At 35.0% G+C, this 19,965-nt stretch overlaps 1 protein-coding gene across 1 annotated transcript in view; it reads right to left on the reverse strand.

Annotated features, from left to right (window-relative positions):
- Itpr (Inositol 1,4,5,-trisphosphate receptor) overlaps positions 1 to 19,965 on the reverse strand; it is a 1,112,489-nt gene that overhangs the window by 714,718 nt on the left and 377,806 nt on the right. Inside the window, exon 20 of the mRNA XM_090401920.1 lies at positions 8,471 to 8,618. Within this exon, the coding sequence (XP_090258046.1) occupies positions 8,471 to 8,618 (148 nt within the window). The remainder of the gene's footprint in view (positions 1 to 8,470; positions 8,619 to 19,965) is intronic.

The following is a 19,965-nucleotide window of genomic DNA, read 5'->3' on the forward strand; positions in this document are numbered from 1 at the left end:
CAGCAGGAAAGGTCATGGCATCGGTAGTTTGGGATGCTAAAGGCATTTTGTTTATTAATTATCTTGAAAAGGATAAAACAATAACCAGGAATTTTATTCCGATCTTTCAACCAGACTAGAAATTCGTGAGAAAAGACCTGGTTTGCAGAAGAAAAAAATCATCTTTCATCAGGACAATGCACATGCTCAGAAAAGTGTTTTGGCAATGAGAAAATTAAGGGATCTGCACTATGAATTGTTGGAACAACACCCTATTTCTCAGATTTGGCTCCCTCTGACTTCCATCTCTTCCCAAAACTAAAACTCTTCCTTGATGGTCAGCATTTTTGTTTGAATCAAGAAGTGATTGCAGCTGTAGAGGGGTATTTTGCAGATCTTGTGAGAATGACTACACGGATGGGATAATGGTGCTGGAGCATCACTGGATTATATGTATTAGTCTTAAGGGAGATTATGTTGAAAAATAAAAATAATTTTGAAATTATAAATTTGTTTTTTCATTGTTAGCCCAAGAACTTTTCAGTTCACCCTCACACACACGCATGTAAATAGAATATGAACATTCATGCATGTAGTCACATCTGCACAGATGAGCTCATGCACACACATATTGGAAAAACAAGGCTGAAACTGTATTGCATTTGGAGTTAAGGAATTAAAATAATCATTAATTATGAATGGATGTGTAGTCATATTCAGATTTTGAAGTGTTCATTATGACCTCAGTTTCTTAGATTATATTTTGGATAATACAATCTAAGGAACTACATATATTGATTAGAAACGTTTAATATGTATTTAATTGCTATAGACAGTACAACAGGTAAGGGCAATTATGATGTCTTTAATTATGAATATTTCAAGTCATCTGCTGAAGTGTCATCAGAATACAAATCACAAAACTATGACAAAACTAATGTCATTGTTCTGCTATCCTGATATCGTCCTCTCTCTCTCTCTCTCTCTCTATATATATATATATATATAGAAAGTATTTTACCTTGGGGATAAGAAATGTTAAATTAAACATACCAAGCTATTTTTAACCTGGTTTTACTCCATTTCCCAAGTAAGCAAACAGACAAACAAGTCAAGTTTGCGCCTGCAAGTGTTGCAATATTTTTTTTTCCCCCCTGTTAGTAACCAATGATAGCAATTATGTTGCTTTCTCTGCCTAAGAATTATGGTTTTTCAAATCTTTGGAGAATCTTATATTATTTGCAGCATCGCACAAAAGTCTTCTAGTTGTTACTAACAAGCTGTAAAATCTCACATGATTAATGATGTATCATGTCTGTTTTACAAGTTTTGTCTGAAGAAAATTACATAAAGAATTGGCATTGTGTGTAAAAATGCTAAAATTCTTTTGTATGTAATAATTTTATTACAAAACCGTGCTAATCGAACATGTGTCTCCATCATGTCCCAATGTTAATGCATTTCCAAATATGAGAATTATGAAAGATGCGCATGCATACTACGTGAAGTACGGACCTATAAAGATTCTCGCGGCAAGAAGGAAAGCATCTTAGGGTTCTTAGCTGTCTCTTCTCTGGATCACTGCCATGTGATGTCTATTGTGTGGAGGTCAGTACAAGATACCTTGGAGAGCTTAATGGAGAAAGCATTTGTCAAACAGCCCGAGGCCACCATGTTGCTGAATAATGGAATTCAAAAGATAAGGAATGTCGATGACAAAGACAAAGAAAAATGGCAGGGAAAATAAAGAACAGGCATACAGCCAGAAGAAAAGGAACATTATCATGTAGACAAAGGAACTGAATGTGGACTGTACTGAATGAATATAGTGTATGGAATTCAACTCGCTGTAACTACTTAGAAGGATATGTAAATAATTCTAGCCAACTTGCATTATGTGCTTTGTTCCATGCTCAATTGTTCTAGTTAAATATTCATGATATAGTTGAATAAGTATTTACTTTAAGAGTAAGTGAACTGTTGTATATAGTCAATGTATGCAATTGTTTATCGAGTGTATGCTTGGCAAGTTAAATGCTTGGTAAATAGTAATTTACTAGTAATGACTAGTAAATTACTATTTACTAGTCATTACTAGTAAATTACAATAATAACGACAAATTACAATGACTAGTAATTTGTCGTTAGTTGTGTTTAGGTTATTAGACAGAATCATCATCAGAATTAACCTTAAGATAAGATTACTAGTCACCAAACATTTAACTTGCCAAGCGCACACTAAATAAACAATAACATACATTTGACAATATACAGCAGTTTGCTTACTTCTTGCAGTCTCACAGCGAACTCCTGTGACTTGTAATTTCATTGCATCTATGTTCATAAGTGGACTGAACAGTGTAAATAAGTTTCTTAGTTTAATTAAATTAGTTTGCGAAACAGTAAATTGGAACTGATGTGTCAATGCACTGATTCCAAAATTAAGAACCTGCATGTATCTGACAAAAGAGGGGGGCAAGATATTTTTATATGTTAAGTAATAAGTTTAAGCCACAACTGATATAAGGTAAAGGCCAGAGTTAATGAGAAATAATATCTGCTTTGTCTTCATTTAAGATTCTTACAAACTCACACTCAGTGGGTAGTTTAACTGGTGCAGTTGTAAATCAAATAAATTTGTTAAATTACAGACTGTGAGCAAGAGTAAGAAAGCAAAAAATAAGAGTTAAATATAACATAAGAGGCACAATGAAGACATTAACAAAGGCACTATGAAAAAATTCCTTCTGGCCTTTACCTTATATCAGTTGTGGCTTAAACTTATTGCTTAGCATATAAAAAATATGCACAGTAATAAGTTTAAGCCACAACTGATATAAGTAATTCTCGTAGAAAGGCTTATACATTGGTTGCACATGATTACTAATAACTTAAGGAATTTAGATGTAGAAAGTTTTTTAACTTGGCTATATTATGTATTCAAGATACCAAATAATTTTATATAAACTTGGTTTTTAATCCTATTTCCCAAGTAAGCAAACAGAAAAGTAAGTCAAGTTTGCACCTGCATGTAGTGCAAGTCCGATGAAATTCATGGTAGTGCCAGTCTGAGGCAATTCGTGGTAAAGGTGCATTAAGTTCTGATCCCTTTCCTTGGTCTGGCTCCCACTGACGAGACCTCAATAAAGGTCAAAACCAGTATGGGTGGTGACTATTGCCTTTAATGCATAGCATCATACATCTCCACAAGGAAATGTGCTTTACATTAAGGGAAAATACTAAGGAGAGTGATCAGAGCTTACTCCACCTTTACCACGAGTTGCCTCAGACTGGCACCGCTACGAGTTGCTTCGAACTTGGACTACATGCAGGCACAAACTTGACTGACTTGTCTGTTTGCTTACTTAGGAAATAGGATTAAAAACCAAGTTTATATAAAATTACTTGGTATCTTGAATACATAATATACCCAAGTTAAAAAACTTTCTACATCTATCTCTCATCCTGAGATTTTATTTAATAAGGTCAAAGCACTGAGGTGACCCGGATGTAGGAAATGGTGATGGATTTAGAGTAATCTTTTTTTTTTGTAAAGGGAGGATGGGGGCTGTGGTTTATTGGTTTTAATATTTTTTTGGATTTTTTGGGGGTTGTAGCCATTGGCTGAGAAAGTGTTAAGGATGTGATTTAGTTCAGTGGTGAGGACATTGTCATTTGAACAGATTAGTTTAGCCCTGTTGTATAGTGTCTTAATAACTCCACATTGTTATGGGGGGGAGAATTGTTGGTGAATGTGCCTGCCTGTATTGGTAGGTGGGTTTTCTAGAAACTGAGAAAACCAAGGTTCCATCAGGCTGGCGGGTGACTAGTGTGTCTAGGAAAGGGAGGCTGTTGTTTTCCTCTTTTTCCAGGGTGAACTCGATTCTGGGATGTTGGTTGTTTAAGTGCGTTAAGAAGGAGAGGAGTATATCAGAGCCATGTGGCTAGGGGGGTGGGGGACCATGAGGACTTTAGGAAAAACAGTAGTTTCCTCGCTTCGACCTCATTTGCTGTTTTTAGTGTCTGCATACACGTCTTAATCTTATATTCCCATGAAGATGGCAACGTGATGTTACCGAAATATAGGAAGTATATATTAAAGTTTATTTTAATTTATATTCCAGTATACGTTGTGAATTCCTTAAGTTATTTATTAATCACTGATATAAGGTAAAGGCCAGAGTTAATAGCCTTTATTACTTCTCAAGTGATTTATTTGTTTTTTTAACTTTAATGTATATATTTAATATATACACTGAAAAGAAGGAATCAATTTCAATCATTCATGAAGATGTGTCAACATGAGTGACCTACCCTGGTAATGTGAGCTTCTTCCAAGTATACTGAAGCAGTATAACAACTAAACTAACAGTGTAATATATATTAAATATATACATAAAGTTAAAAAACAAATAAATCACTTGAGAAGTAATAAGTAAGACTTGAGATATGAAAGTAATGAAAACCAGGAAGTACATGCCGGAACTTAGAAGGAAAGAATTGTGATGAAAAAATAATGAAATAAGAACATGTATCATTTGGACAAAAACCTGGACAACCAATGTGAAATTAGTCATTTCATATACAATCATCTTCAGAAGTGTGGAAGAAAAATGATAGTAGCACTCACTATATGGATGGCATTGATGGGCATGGTGGAGAGAATATTCCATTTGTTGAGTTTCATCCATTATTTTTCTTTGTATCTTGGGATTTATTCATACCTTGGATTTTATGCATTAGTTTTATATCTCAGGTTTTCATTACTGTTTCATATCTCAAGTCTTACTTAATATTTTTAAAATGATTTATTTTAATTTTAACTATAATGATAATTTATATTATACAGTTAGTTTAGTATTTATACTGCTTCTATATATTTAGAAGTTCACATTACCAAAGTAGGCCTTTGATATTGACTCTTCTTTCTTAAAGATTAAAGTAGATGGCTTCTTTGCACTAACACTGTTTCAATAATGTCATAACCATAAATCAGCCAAAAAATTGTAGGTTAAAGTAGATTGCTTCACAGAATAAAAAACTGCTCTCACACACACACACACACACACACAGTGGCCATAATTAAACTTCCGCTGTTTCGAGCCTTATATAGCTCAATCTAACAACAGAATGTCACCAAGTTTGGTGGAAGACTAACCAAGACATGGAAAGAAGGATTCTTCACATGATGTAAAGAAGGAAGAAGAAGGAATGTGGGGGAATGTCACTGACAGGGGGAATGTGGCACTGGTGTAGCCCAGGATGCCAAATAAAAAATGTGCATAAAATGAAGTTGAACACCAGTTTTGCTGGCATCATAAGAGCTATAAAGTAAAGAGAAAACTTTGCATATGAATTAGTTGTGTTCAACACATGTGCTAAACTTTACCTTATTGTGTGTTACTTGTAAAGTTATTTTATGTTAACAAGCACAATGCATCAGCTGCTCTTCGTGAGTTTAAAACCTTCCAAAACTTCTATAAAAGTTGTCTGTCAGGTTACAAGTTAGATCCATGATTGGGAAGTTTCATGGAATAGGATCTTTGGAAGTTTGACCTGACAGAGAATGGAAGCCAATGCCACCATGGGCAATTGAAGAAGTTGCAACCTTAATTGTCAACAGATCACACAGAAATGTTGCTGGTAGTAGCATTGCAACTTCAGCAATGACGATGTCTGGATGAGACCATTTTTATGCAAGATGGAGTATCTCCTCGCATTTCGCAACTGGTTCAGCAGCTTCTATAGCATTACTTCACAGAAGAAAGAGTGATTAGTCATGTCTATTCAGTTGCATGCCCACCTCGCTCTCTCCTGATATTACTCCATGCAATTTTTGGTTGTGGGGTTACCTAAAGGCCAATGTCTATTGGGGCAGTGTCTCGAACTTGGCAACCTTAAAAGAACAATGTATTGTGGACTATGACGAACATTCTTTCAAACATGTTATGTTCTGCTCTTGAGAATGCTGTGTACAGGATGCAAGTTCTGGTTCACAAGAACAGTAGCCACATTGAACCAGGTCCTCTTTCACATGGATGAACTCAATGTGTTAAGTTGTACAACAGGTTTGTGACAACACTTACGCTCTACGAAATTAAATTGATATTAAATGTTTTATTGCTGCATTATTGTTAAACTGTGAATGAAATTATTTTATGTTTTTGTTCTTCATTCACATTTAACATAATCTACCATATACCAAGCAAGATTTGTTTAAATATTATTAAGTTTATTTTATTTATTGCTGTTAATATTATAAGAATTTGTATTTAACATTTTTTACTGCATATTAATTGAAATGTAAATATTTTCTATTTATTCCTACTTGTAGAAGTTTAACGTTATGCAATAGCTCAATTTTATTATGTTTTGTTTTGTTGTCATGGAGACGTATGTAAATAAGCAAGCGCGAGTTTGGAACAGTGCATGAGGAGAATGTTAAAAGTTTATTGAAAAGAGTTTTAGTTAAAGAGATCACGAGAATAATTTAGGCGGGAAGAACGGATATATAAGCGAGGAATGCTAAAAATTTAGAGATAGAAGGGATAGATAAGGAGATAGAGAGGAAACATAGAGGGAGAGGATTGGCATTTGGTTGAAATCGAAGCATTCAGCATTCGGGGAATCAGAGTGCGATATTAGAGAGTCGGCAAGTCACTCAAGCAGCTAATTTAAGTCTACTAGTCGAGAAGCAGTTAGCTAATAAGTTGTAGAATAACAATTATAGCTACGGAAAACAGCTGAGAGACTATTAAATAGACTAGCGATAACCTGAGTTGATATTCAATTTCAGCGCCGACCTTTCAAGGACATATGGAACCTTGAAGCAAAGCACGAAGTTACTAGAGAATAGTAGAGGATGTAAAGTTGAAGTTTACCATTAGCTGTGTTTAGAATTATAGTGCCTAAAGAATTATTTGAATGCAGGAGGAATGAACAACTGTGCATATAAAACCTCAAGATAAAGAATTATTGTGTATTGCCTTAATTCATGAGTGATCAGTTGTACTTCATGCAAGAACGTTTGTTTACGTGTATTGTAATGAACGATTAACTCAGTTATTGCTTAGAAGATTTATTTTAATGAGTGCTGTATACTGTTTAAAATGTTTACGGTTATAAAAAAGTGTTTGTGTGTAAGTTGATGAAGAAAGAAGATTAACAGTAAGATTATTCCAAACATTAATATTCCTACACAGAGAAGTGTGTGTTTCATCCTAGAATTTCCCTATACTAACAGTAACTGTTGCAGAGAATTAGCTGAAGTGTAAAATTAAAGATGTTTGTTTGTGAAGAGGTGTTACTGCAATTTTTATTGTATTTTGGAACTTAAGGAACTGTGAGAAGACTGTAATATAGAGATAACAGATTTACCTTTGTCTGAGTCTGTATGATTGAACTTAAGTGTAAAATTTGTGATTCTAGAATTAAATGTTTGTTTTTGTTAATCAAGGTTGTATTTTGCCTGAATCTATTTTACTGCACCGTTCATAAAATATTCGAACCAAGGCAGGTAAATTAAGTAAGTTAAATATAATCGGCCAGGTAGTTGAGAGTTGGTTTTTCTTCGATTCTTGAACTAATTCAGATATAAAGTGGTGCAGTCTTTAAATATAAATTTTCTTTATATTTGAATTAGAAATCAACTTGCAACCTATCAACTAGTCAAGAACATCGTAATAACTGTATATCGGATCCAAAGTATAGATTGAGAAGAAGTAGGATCCAACATTATCATAAGTGCAACACATAAAGATAATCTTTTATTTCAGTTTAGCTTGTCTTATTCATTTGTCTATCCATTTTAATGCTTTTTTTTATCTTGTATAATACCCTAATCCCCCTTTTGGTGACGTTTCTATTTTTTATTTTATTTTTATTTTTAACTCTTTTATTTTTTTATTTCAGAATCCTTCTTCCTATTTCTTGATTAGTCGCCCTCTACCAATTTAGTGACATTCTGGTCCAGATCAAGCTACATAAGGATAGAGTTTTTGAATTCCATGGTGATACTAAGTAACAGTAGTAATAATTTATGGTAATAATAATTTTGTCATGTATAATATACTACTGTTTAACATGTAATAATGATATTCTGAAGAGCTCAAAAACGAAGATATCCAGGTGTTTGCTATGATGTGAGGTATGAGTAATACTGAATGCATACAGTATCTCTATTAAGAAGCTTCGAACAGACTGATGAGAACTGATGTTAATTTACTGCAAGTTTCACATTCCAGATTGAAGAGAGGTTGGGCTAATTGTTGCATACTATGATGATGAGAGGTATCATACAAGTTTGTTTTTTTAGGCAAATACATTCAAATATTGTCAATGTGTTTAGCATATGGTCATTTCAAATATTTTACAATGCTTTAAAATATAAAATGTGCATATTAAATCTCAGACATTTAACCAAATGCTTTAGACAGTAAATAGTAATGAATATTTATTTGCAAGTAACAGATGTAATCATAATAATACATACCGTCTAATTCACCAGTTGGAAGCTTTCCATTTAAAAAACTTGATTCTGGAACACAATCCAAAATACTCAATAGAGTTTTTGTGAGACGAAGCAAATCACTAAAACTGTAGAAGCCAAAATAGATGAGTTCTCTTGCAAGCTTTACAACCTAAATGGGTTATTAAAAAATGTGAAAATGTAAGTTGGTTTTAATATAAGAACTTAAAATATTTATTTACATGCAAATAAATGAAAATCAAATTCAGTGAATATTTTATTTCTGAAAACTGAAAAACATACATCACTGAAGCTGCACTCATTTCTATTAAGTTAGTAGCAGAGCAAAAACCAAAACACAAATATCAATTAATATTTAATGCCATGAAGCATCTAAACCAAATGATAGCCTATTGGCCATCATTTTATTTAAATGCGTCATGTTTAAATGCTACATTGTAATAATTAAACTGTAAATTAATAATATTCTAGTATAAAGGTTTGAGTTCCTCTACAAGAGTAATTAAAAGCAGTCCTAAACTAAAAATTTATGTCACCATAAGAAGTGTCTTATTTCTGTGACACGACTTTTTTTTTTTTTTTAAATGTCATGATTCATGTTTATTAAATTGCAAATATTTCTGTGATAAATGATTTTAATGATCTTGTTTTAAAATTATTCATATTTATTATATTTATATGATTCATGTTTATTGCAAAAATAAACCTACTAATTACAGCATATAAATTTAAATAATCAACAGTAAAATGGAAGGTTATGAGTCTTTGTGATATAATATTTAGTAAAACTGAACTGAGACATGAAATAATATTACTAACAAACCATTCATGTCATTTAGTAATAAATATTCTGCATTAATTAAAAATAATTAACTTAATATTTACTTTTGTGCCTTAAGTCTGTTATATAAGAGAATGCCACCAGGTGGAGATAGCACAATTGCTCAGAGAGCTGTAGAAAGGTAAGCTAAAATTTTATATTTGCAATATTGATGGTCTGTCAATTAAATGTTGTTGTGTAATGCCTGTGACTGACAGACAGTGTTTGGTTAAGTTCGGATTGTATATTATTATTATTATTACAGACTCATCGAGGGAAGTCCTAACATCATGTCAAGAACAACGATTCGACATTCACACAGTATCTATCGTACCTTGCCTTGAACCCATTCAAAGTCATGGCACCCACAACAGACTCTGGCAGCTTATTCCACTCATTCACCACTCTCCAAGTAAAAAACCTAGCTCTAACACCCTTGCTAACCACATTCTTGCCCAGCTTCCATGTATGGCCCCTAGTCCTCCTACCACCAATCCTATTCTCAAAAATATCTTCTGAATTAATCTTATAGAAACCCTTCAGTAATTTGAATGTCTCAATCATATCACCCCTTTTCTGCTTCTCAACCAATTTCTGCAACCCACAAATCTTCAACCTGTTTTCATAAGGTTCATTCCATAGACCTACTATCATCTTAGTCCCTCGTCTCTGAATCCTCTCCACCTCCTCCTCCACATCAAGAAGAAACCCTGGTGCCCATATCTGGGCACAGTAGTCTAGATGGGGTCTTATCAAGGCTCGATACAGAGGAACAATAACTTGTTTGTCTCTACTTGTTAAAGTATTTTTCAGCAACCAAGTGATTTGATGAGCTGATTTAGCCACTTTTGCGATGTGCCCCCTAAACTTCAACTCCCTATCGACCAACACTCCCAAATCTCTGGCCTCATCAATCTCCTGAAGTAACGAGGCCAGGGATTTGGGATAGTGCTGCTAATCTTTTCACCCCAAAATGCATAACCTTACACTTTGCCACATTAAATTGATATCCATTTTCCTTAGCCCAGTCTTACAAACTATCCAAATCATCTTGCAAAATTTTGACATCCTGTGCACTCACTATTGCTCTACCCAACTTTGCATCATCAACAAACAAGTGAACACTTCCTCTCAGACTCTTTCCTATATCGTTAATGACCAAACTGAAAAGTAGTGGTCCAAGAACAGAACCCTGCGGCACACCACTAGTCAAAGGCCGTCTTTTGGACTCTACTCCTGAATAAACCACTCTCTGATATTTCTCCAATAACCACCCTCCTATCCATCTCACCAGCCCTATATCCATCACCATATGCTGCAGTTTACTGATTAGAATTCCATATGGTATCCTGTTAAAGGCCTTAGCAAGGTCCAGTAGAATCACTGCAAACCCATTTCTGCAACCCACAAATCTTCAACCTGTTTTCATAAGGTTCATTCCATAGATCTACTATCATCTTGGTCGCTCATCTCTGAATCCTCTCCACCTTTAATTACCCATTAATTACCCTTATCCAGTTCAGCCGTCACTGTGTTATAAAACGTGAGCAAGTTACTGAGGCATGATCTACCCTTCACAAAACCATGTTGTCCCCCATACAGTACCCCATTTTCATCTATCCAATCCTGTATTTTTCTCTTGACTAATTTCTTCAAGACCTATGCTGCAGTTTACTGATTAGAATTCCATGTGGTATTCTTTTTTAAATAACGAAACCTGTGGTGCGTTCAAAATTAGAAGAAACACACGTATAAACCACAGTGAAAATTATTTAATTGTAAATATTTCATCCTAAGTATCTTAGGACATCATCAGTACAGTATTTAAACAAAAATTAGGAATAACATACAGTTAGGGCGCATGATTACAATAGAATCTCATGAAAACGTGCATAACGTGCTAAAGTAGTACAAAAAAAAAAAAAAAACGTTAATTATTTAACACAGTTTTGTATGATAATTTCTCATACTTTAGGAATAGTAAGAACGTCGTTGCGGTTTAGGCTTGGTCTGTGTAGTAGAGCTTCAGAACTTTCTTTGTATAAACGTTCATGTTTAAATAAAGATCTATGTAAAAGTTTAGCCTTTTCCCCAATGGATCCTATGGTTTGGATTTTCAATTCTGTGTTGAGAGAGGCCAGATTTCTGCGGTCTAAGAAGACGAATGTGGTCTTGATGTTCCGAGATGCGTTTCTGAACAGACCTACCTGTCTGTCCAAAGTAAGATAATTTGCATGAGCATGGAATCTCATAAACACCAGGTAACATCAAGGGTGAGAATTTGTCCTTAGGAGAAGGTAATAAGTTGTAAATTTGGTTGATAGGTTTGTAAGTAGTGGCAAAATTGTATTTCTTCATAATTTTAGAAAGACGTTCTGAGATGCCTTTAACGTAAGGTATGGGAATCCTATGCACTTCTTCCTGTCTGGTTTGATGTATGCAGAAGTGACTGATGATTTTTTGAGTTGTTTTGGGATTATATCCATTTAGGATGGCTGTATTTTTGATAACTTCTAATTCCTGGTTTAAAGATTCTTCAGAGGAGCAGAATTTGTGCGCTCTGGAAACTAGTGATTTAATAATGCCAGATTTCTGAGATGGATGATGAGCAGAAGAATTGTGAATGTAGCGACCTGAGAATGTATTGAGAATAAATTTGACCTTTCCAGGTGAAATTTACAAGCAAGAGGAAGGAACAGCAATGGGATCTCCTTTATCACCAAACCTAGCAAATTTGTTTCTAGAACACCTTGAGGAAAAAATATTCACTTTTGAACCCGAACCAAAAATTTGGCTAAGATATGTCTATGACGTATTTGCAGTATGGAATCATCCCGAACCTGAATTACAACTGTTTCTAGATAAAATTAACCTTCTTCATCATCGCATCAACTTTACGTTAGAAAAAGAATCTCCACAGGGTATCTCTTTTTTGGATTTACACATCAAAAGAAAAGAAGACGGTTCCATCGCCACCTCCGTCTTTCGCAAGCCTACATTCAGTAATTCAACTATATCAACTGATTCGGTTACCTCCCTATCATCAGCATTCTTTAAAATCATTCTGCCATATACATTTTTTCTTTTACTTGCAACATATCGAAAAAACTGTTTGGGATTCTCTTTAGCCTGCATGGCTAATATTCTTTCATAATCCATTTTTGCTTTTTTTACCACACTCGTTACTATTCTGGCCTGTGCTTTATACCATTCGTGTGCCTACTGGTCACATTTCTCCTAAAATTCCCTCCACAGTTCTTTCTTTTTTTTGCAGCTCAAGCTTAACAGTGTTATTTGTTCATTAAAACCCTACTTGATTTATTATTCGGACTCTAGGTACACAGTCACTTGGCCACTAGAGGGTTACATGGTGTGTACTGTTTGTAGAGAGCTCCTGAACAGATAAGTATTATTTTGAATAATAATTGGTAAATTTGAATCTTACATAGTATTATTTACTTTTCGTATCTTAGTGTGTCTCGGTGATTTTTGTGTGTTTTTCTGAGTACTTTAATTAGTAAATTGATAGATACGATTATTTGTGCACATGGCCCCCATAAAGAGAAATACAAAAATGGCGTCCAGGTAACAATCTTTGTCTAAAAATTTTAATTTAAAGGATTTGATTCAGTCTACCGTTTCTGAAATGTATGTATGCATTGAGGAGAGCGGTTGGAGTCAGGTTAAACAACGATAGTGGAGTGAATGTGTGCAGAAAGTGTAATGAATGTGAGGATTTAAAGAGTGTTTCAGGTTATGAGAGCGATATCATTGTTGAAAGTGAAATATTAATTAATTTCTCTGTGCGTTTTTGTGTGTAGCAGTAAGAGTAAACAGAATGATGGCAAAATGCAGATTGTAGCTTTTTTTTTTTTTTTTTTTTTTTGCAAATAGTCATCATCATCAAATTCCTGCCATGTACCCTCAAGGGGTGTACAGGATATGACAGTACTACATGAAAAAAATTACAACATTTACTAACTTCCCATTTACAAGTTTCCTCCAAATCAGTCTGTTACTTGTCAAGACTCCAACATTATCAGATCTTATATTTCTATCATCTAAGGCACTTTGTACTGTATCAATCCACCTATATCTTGGTCTTCCTGTGGGTTGTTTTGCTGCTAACCTGGCAGAGAACACTTGTTTTGCTAATCTTTCTTCGCCCATTCTGTTTAAGTGATCATACCGCCTGAGATTAGCTCTGCTAACGCATTCCTGGTTGCTGACAATGTCAAGTTCTTTCCTAATATCCTCGTTTTTAATATGATATTGCCATTGATACCATCTGTTCACGGCTATAATCTTTCTCAGGACTCTCATATCTGCAGTCTTTAGTCTTTGGTCAAGTGTTTTACTTCTGACCCAGCTCTCAGATCCATAAGTTAAAACTGGTTTGAACACTGTCTTGTATACAGCTAATTTAGTGATCCGACTAATTTCTCTCTTTTTCCATATGAATTTATTCAATTGACTTCCCACCATACCAGCTTTGCTGAGTCTGTTGTCTATTTCTATATTTAATTTACCATCTTCAGTAAAAATCGTGCCTAAGTAGCTGAAATGTTTCACTTGTTCCACAGGTTCTCCATTCACAACACAGTTGACATTTTCAATGATTCTGCCTATTTTCATTGTCTTTTTATTGCTGACCTTCATACAATATCTATTACAACAGCTATTCAATTTAGTCAGAGAATCTTGCAGACTTGTAGCGGATTTATTTAGAAGTATAACATCATCCGCATAAAGCAAAGAGCTGATATTAACATCTCCAATTTTGATATCATGTTTAATACCACTTTCCTTCATAATGCGATCAATATAGATAATGAATAACAGAGGTGATAATGTACATCCTTGTCTCACACCAGATTTAACAATAAACCATCTTTCTGTACTTCCTTCAATTCTAACTGCTAACTTACAACTCAAATAAAGACTAAGTATTGCTTGATATAATGTCCCATTGACACCATATAACTGATTTATTGAATAGCTTCTCTCTTGGCACTTTGTCATATGCCTTTTCCAAATCGACAAAACTTAAATACAGATCTCTGTTATGTTCCCATGCTTTCTCGACTATTTGTCATAAAGTGAAGATCTGATCCTGACAGCCTCTATTTGGCCTGAATCCAGCTTGTTCTTCACCAAGCTTTTCTTCCCCAATTCTTCTCAACCGTTTCTCAAGAATACTTGCAAAGATCTTGCCAGGAACACTCAGTAGGGAAATACCTCTGTAATTCTCACATTCAGTTTTATTTCCCTTTTTATATATGGGTACTATGAGAGCTCTACTCCAATCATTGGGAATTTGTCCCTCTGTCCAGGCTTTCTGAACTATGCAGTGCAGCCACTGTAAGATTCTTATACCACCATACTTCAGCATTTCTGGTCAAATATCATCTATTCCTGCTGCCTTTCCACATTTCAAGCCTTTGATCGCTTTTTCTACTTCAAGTATGGATATGTATTCCTGACTGCATGCCTGGTCAGTGTTTTTTACCACTGTGCTGTCATCACTGCTTGTTTAATTTAGCAGTTTTTCAAAGTAATTACTGCATACTTCAAGGATATCTTTTTCTTCCATTTTGATGCCACCTTTATCATCTCTAACTCCTTTTATAGCACTCTTTCCTCCATTCCTAAGCTTCTTCAACAACCTCCAGAATATTTTACCACCATCTTGATATTTATTTTCTATATTCTTGCCAAAGTCCTCCCATGACTTTTGTTTAACTAGTTTTACACAGTGTTTAGCATTCTTGCATTTGTCTCTGTATTCTCTAAGAGTACAAGCTGACTTATTTGACAGGAACTTTTGATATGCTTTCTTCTTTTCCTTCACTGCCTCTTTAACTTCCTGTGTCCAACAGGGAATTCTGATTTTTTTATCCTTGCAGACAACCTCACCACATGCCTCTCTGGCAGAATCAATGAATGTTTTCTTCAGTTTGCCACTGAATCTCCAAGGTTTGATTCCCGTTCTGAAACTCTTTCATTTTTTCTTCAATAATCTTTGTGTATTTTAGTCTACAGTTCACATCTTGAATAGCTGCTCAACTTTTATTCGCATTAAAACTTTCTTACATGTTATTCTTTTCAATATGAAATTCAATTTTATCCTGCTCAAGACTAAATAGTGATCACTTCCAATTTCAAATCATCTGTACACTCTGGTGTCCTGCACCAGGGAGAAAACATCACTATCAACAATAACATACTCAATGAGACCTTTCTTATTCCTTGTCTCTTCTCTCCATGTGAATCTGTGCACATTTTTATGTTGGAACATGGTGTTAGTAATAACCAGTCCATGTCCTGAGCAGAAATCCAATAAATATTTGCCATTATTATTAGCTTTGCTCTTTTCTTCAAATTTTCCCAAAATATTTTTTATGTCTCACAATCATTTCCTACTCTGCTATTGAGATCCCCAACAAGGACCAATTTTTCCTTTTTCATTGTGTCAGTTGCTTTTTCTAAAGCATCAAAAAATTCCTTCCCTTCTACCTTAGTAGAACCTTCTTTGGACCATAATCACAAATAAGTCTCATCGTCCAGTTCACCATTCTCATATTTGCCCATATTATTCTACTTGAGACTGACTGCCATTATTATTATTATTATTATTATTGTTCTGGGAAACTCCAAGGAGTCGACAGACTCATCGAGGGAGGCCCTAACATCATGTCAAGAACAACTATTCAACATTCACATAGTATCTATCATACCTTGCCTTGAACTCATTCACGGTCGTAGCACCCACAACAGACTCTGGAAGCTTATTCCACTCATTTACCACTCTCTAAGTAAAGAACCTAGCTCTAACACCCTTGTCAACCACGCTCTTGCCCAGCTTCCATGCATGGCCCCTAGTCCTCCCACCACCAGCCATATTTTCAAAAATATCTTCTCGATCAATCTTATAAAAACCCTTCAGTAATTTGAATGTCTCAATCATATCACCCCTCCTTCGCCTATCTTCCAATTTCTGCAACCCACAAATCTTCAACCTATTCTCATAAGGTTCATTCCACAGACCTGCTATCATCTTGGTCACTCGTCTCTGGACCCTCTCCACTTCCTCCCCATCACGAAGAAACCCTGGTGCCCATAGCTGGGCACAGAAGTCCAGATGGGATCAAGGCTCGATACAGAGGAACAACAACTTGTTCGTCTCTGCACGTTAAAGTATTTTTCAGAAGCCAAGTGATTTGGTGAGCTGTTTTAGTTACTTTTGCAATGTGCCCCCTAAACTTCAACTCCCTCTCCACCAACACTCCCAAATCCCTGGCCTCATCAATCTCCTGGAGTATGATCCCACCAATGCGATATACTGCTGCTATTCTTTTCACCCCAAAGTGCATAACCTTACACATTCAAGAAGATTAGCATATTTTGTGTTGAATACTATGGCTACGCCTTCTTTTCCTTGATTGTCATTGCCTGAATATAACATTTTGTATTTATTGCTCTGAAAGATCTCACCAGTTTTTGTCTTTTTTGTTTCAGTCACCCCTATTATGTCGATCTAGTACTTATTTAATTCCTCAGCTAGCTCCATTTCTTTGCCATTCAGGTTTCTTATGTGGATAGTACCAATCTTTAACTCTGGTGATGTTGATTTGGGGTTTATTTTCAGATTTGTTCCAGTAGCTGACTTTTCGCTGTTCACCCTGGTTCCCTGGCGAAAACAACGGGAGCCTTGTTTAACCGGGCGAAGACCCAGCCGGCATGAAATTTTGTCATGTCGTACCATCATTTTTTATTTTGGTTTAACCAATAAGAATACAATTTGGTTGGTTAAATCCCAAATTGGCAGCCCATCCTTATTCGTTCAGAATCCAGGTAGATACCCAACAGGGTGCACCATGAGATGGTGAGGATTGGACATTAGGTCAGAAGCCCTGGTTGGTTCTCTGCATTCCTTTAAAGGCTATGTGGAGGTCTCCTCTCAGTTATACAGCTTTGAAAATGGTAAGGTGCCATAAATGCAATATGTTAGTTTGGGTAGATGTTGATAATATCTTCGAGACTATTATATAGATCTCTGATCTTCGATTTAATCATCTCATCAGAAGATGGCATAATAGACAAGGCATCAAATCTTCCAGTTGGCAAAAGTGACTATGAAGTGATCACATGAATGGTGGCCAGCCACATTAGGACTTCTGTGGGAAAGGGATATAAATGAATGTATTCTAAAAATTAGGAGGTTAAATAAGCTAGATGTAAAATGCATTATTGACGAGTTGAGGCATGCAATCTGAAAGAAGAAGTAAATTTGGAAGAAACACAAGGTGAGTGGCAATAATCAGTTGCACAAAGAGTACAAGGGCTGGTGGGAAGGTAGCAAAAGGGCAGTGCAAGCAGTAGTTAGCTGATGAAACAAAAAGAAATCCCACAGAGTTATTTTAATATATGGCCAGTAGAAGGATGATTATGGAAAGATGATATTGGTTAAGGAAATAGTAATATGACAATAATTGCAGAGGATATAGTTGAAATATTAACTGAGCAATTCATAACGATATATCCATCCTCGAGAAAGTGAGATCATGCAGAACTTGAGTGCACAGGGAAGGGGAAAGAAAGCACTGATGGTGAGTGAGCAGGTGGTATATGAGAAATTGAGTAACAACAACATACTATATTGAAGCAGAGCAACTATGAAAAAGTGAATCTGTGAGTGAGTCATCTGTAAAGGGTTTTACTCTTTTCAGGATAGCATCAAACATTGTAAAAGGAGTTAAATATGAGACATTTTATTTGGATTTATTATTGGACCATGATTCTTTATAAATATATGTATACAATCGTCTACAAGTTTGCCAGCTTAAGGGTGTCTGGCTTCTTCAGGACAAGAAATGAGTACACTAACATTAAATGCTAAAAAAAAAGAATGCAGTAATGACAGTAAAATTAATTAAAATTGAAATGACATGTGACATTAAGAGTATGGAGTGTGGAGACTTAGTCATTGTTTGTAGATTACTTTTTATAGTTTTTCGCAAAATTCCAAACGACATTGCTCAGCTTTTCCGCCATTGTCTAAAATTAAACTATTTTAAAGTAAATAACATATCATATCAACAACTTGATGGCTTAGCCATGAGCAGTCCCTTATCACCACCGTGCGTGGATCTGTTCATGGAAAAACTAGAAGCTGACATCCTATCCAAAATAAATCTGAAACCATTAGTCTGGTGGAGATACGTGGAAGATGTCTTCATCATTTGGAAAGACACAGAAAATGTCTTACATGAGTTCCTTCAAAAAATAAAGCTCAAAAATTAGAGTTGGAAAATAACAATCAATTGCTTTTTTTGACATACTAATAAAAAACAAGAGAATGGACAAAACAAGCTCACAATCTACCGCAAACCTATAGACATTGGACATTATCTTCAATTTAAATCTACTCACCATCATGCACAAAAACTTAGCATTATATATATATGCTTAAAATAGAGCAACAAATATCATCACAGAAGAAAAAGATCTGCTTGATGAGCTCTCATTCATATCTACAAACTCTAGTCAAAAATGGTTACCCAAAAAATATTTTTCAAAAGATTCTCAATAGAAACAGCCCACAGTGACAACCTCAAGTTACGCAGCATACATCGTACATTGTCATACCTTATGCTGGCTCAGTTTCAACAAAAATAGCAAAAATCATGAGGTCTTTCAACATCAGGGTTGCCTTCAAACCTATTTTAACTACACAGCACATGTTAAGATCTCCTAAGGACAGCATCGCCTTCTACAAATACGCAGGTGTATATAACATCCCATGTTCCTGTGGACTGAATTATATAGGCTAAACATCACGAAGCCTAGAAATCGAAAAAAAAGAACATATAGGAGAGGTCAATAACAACAGAACAGACACCTCAGGATTAGCCCATCATTTCTCAATTTCGAACCACTCCATCGACTGGGACAACAGCTCCATGCCGTACATTCAAGAAGATTTCAGATGTAGAAACTTAAAGAAGCTGCAGTGGTACTCCGGACAGGAGACAATCTCAACAAAAATCAAGGCATGATATTAAAAGACATTTGGAAAAGCTTAATAAATTCATTATGTTTAGCAGAATTCAATTTCGCAAAAAACTATAAAATGCGATCTACAAACAATGACTAAGTCTCCACACTTTATCCTCTTAAAGTCATGCATCGTTTCAATTTTAATTAATTTTACTGTCCTTACTGCATTCTTTTTTTTTTTTTAACATTTAATGTTAGTGTACCCATTTCTTGTCGTGAAGCCAGATAGCCTTAAGCTGGTGAAATGTGTAGATGATTGTATACATATATTTATAAAGAATCATGGTCCAATAATAAATCCAAATAAAATGTCTTATATTTAGTATAAAAGGACCAAATATTAACAGTGAAAATGTAAAAGGAGTTTTTTACACCTCCCCAAACATGCAAATAATGTTCTAAAGTTGGGTGTATTTGGGATTTATGAAGTGTTTATAATTTTATGGGCAAGAAAATGCATAAAAATAATAAACAGATTCTGTGGCTAGATAGTAATAATGTGCTTTGGTTGTAAAGAACATCAAAGTATATGTGCAAGGAAGTTAGTGGTAGTGATGAAAATGAATGACTGAGCATAAGGAGAATGCGAGGAAGGATATCATGAGATTATTGATGAGAT

Source organism: Typopeltis vanoorti, chromosome 2 (genome assembly GCF_054136105.1).
Source record: "Typopeltis vanoorti isolate ZY-2024b chromosome 2, IOZ_Tvanoo_1.0, whole genome shotgun sequence".
Classification (NCBI taxonomy): Eukaryota; Metazoa; Arthropoda; class Arachnida; order Uropygi; family Thelyphonidae; genus Typopeltis; species Typopeltis vanoorti.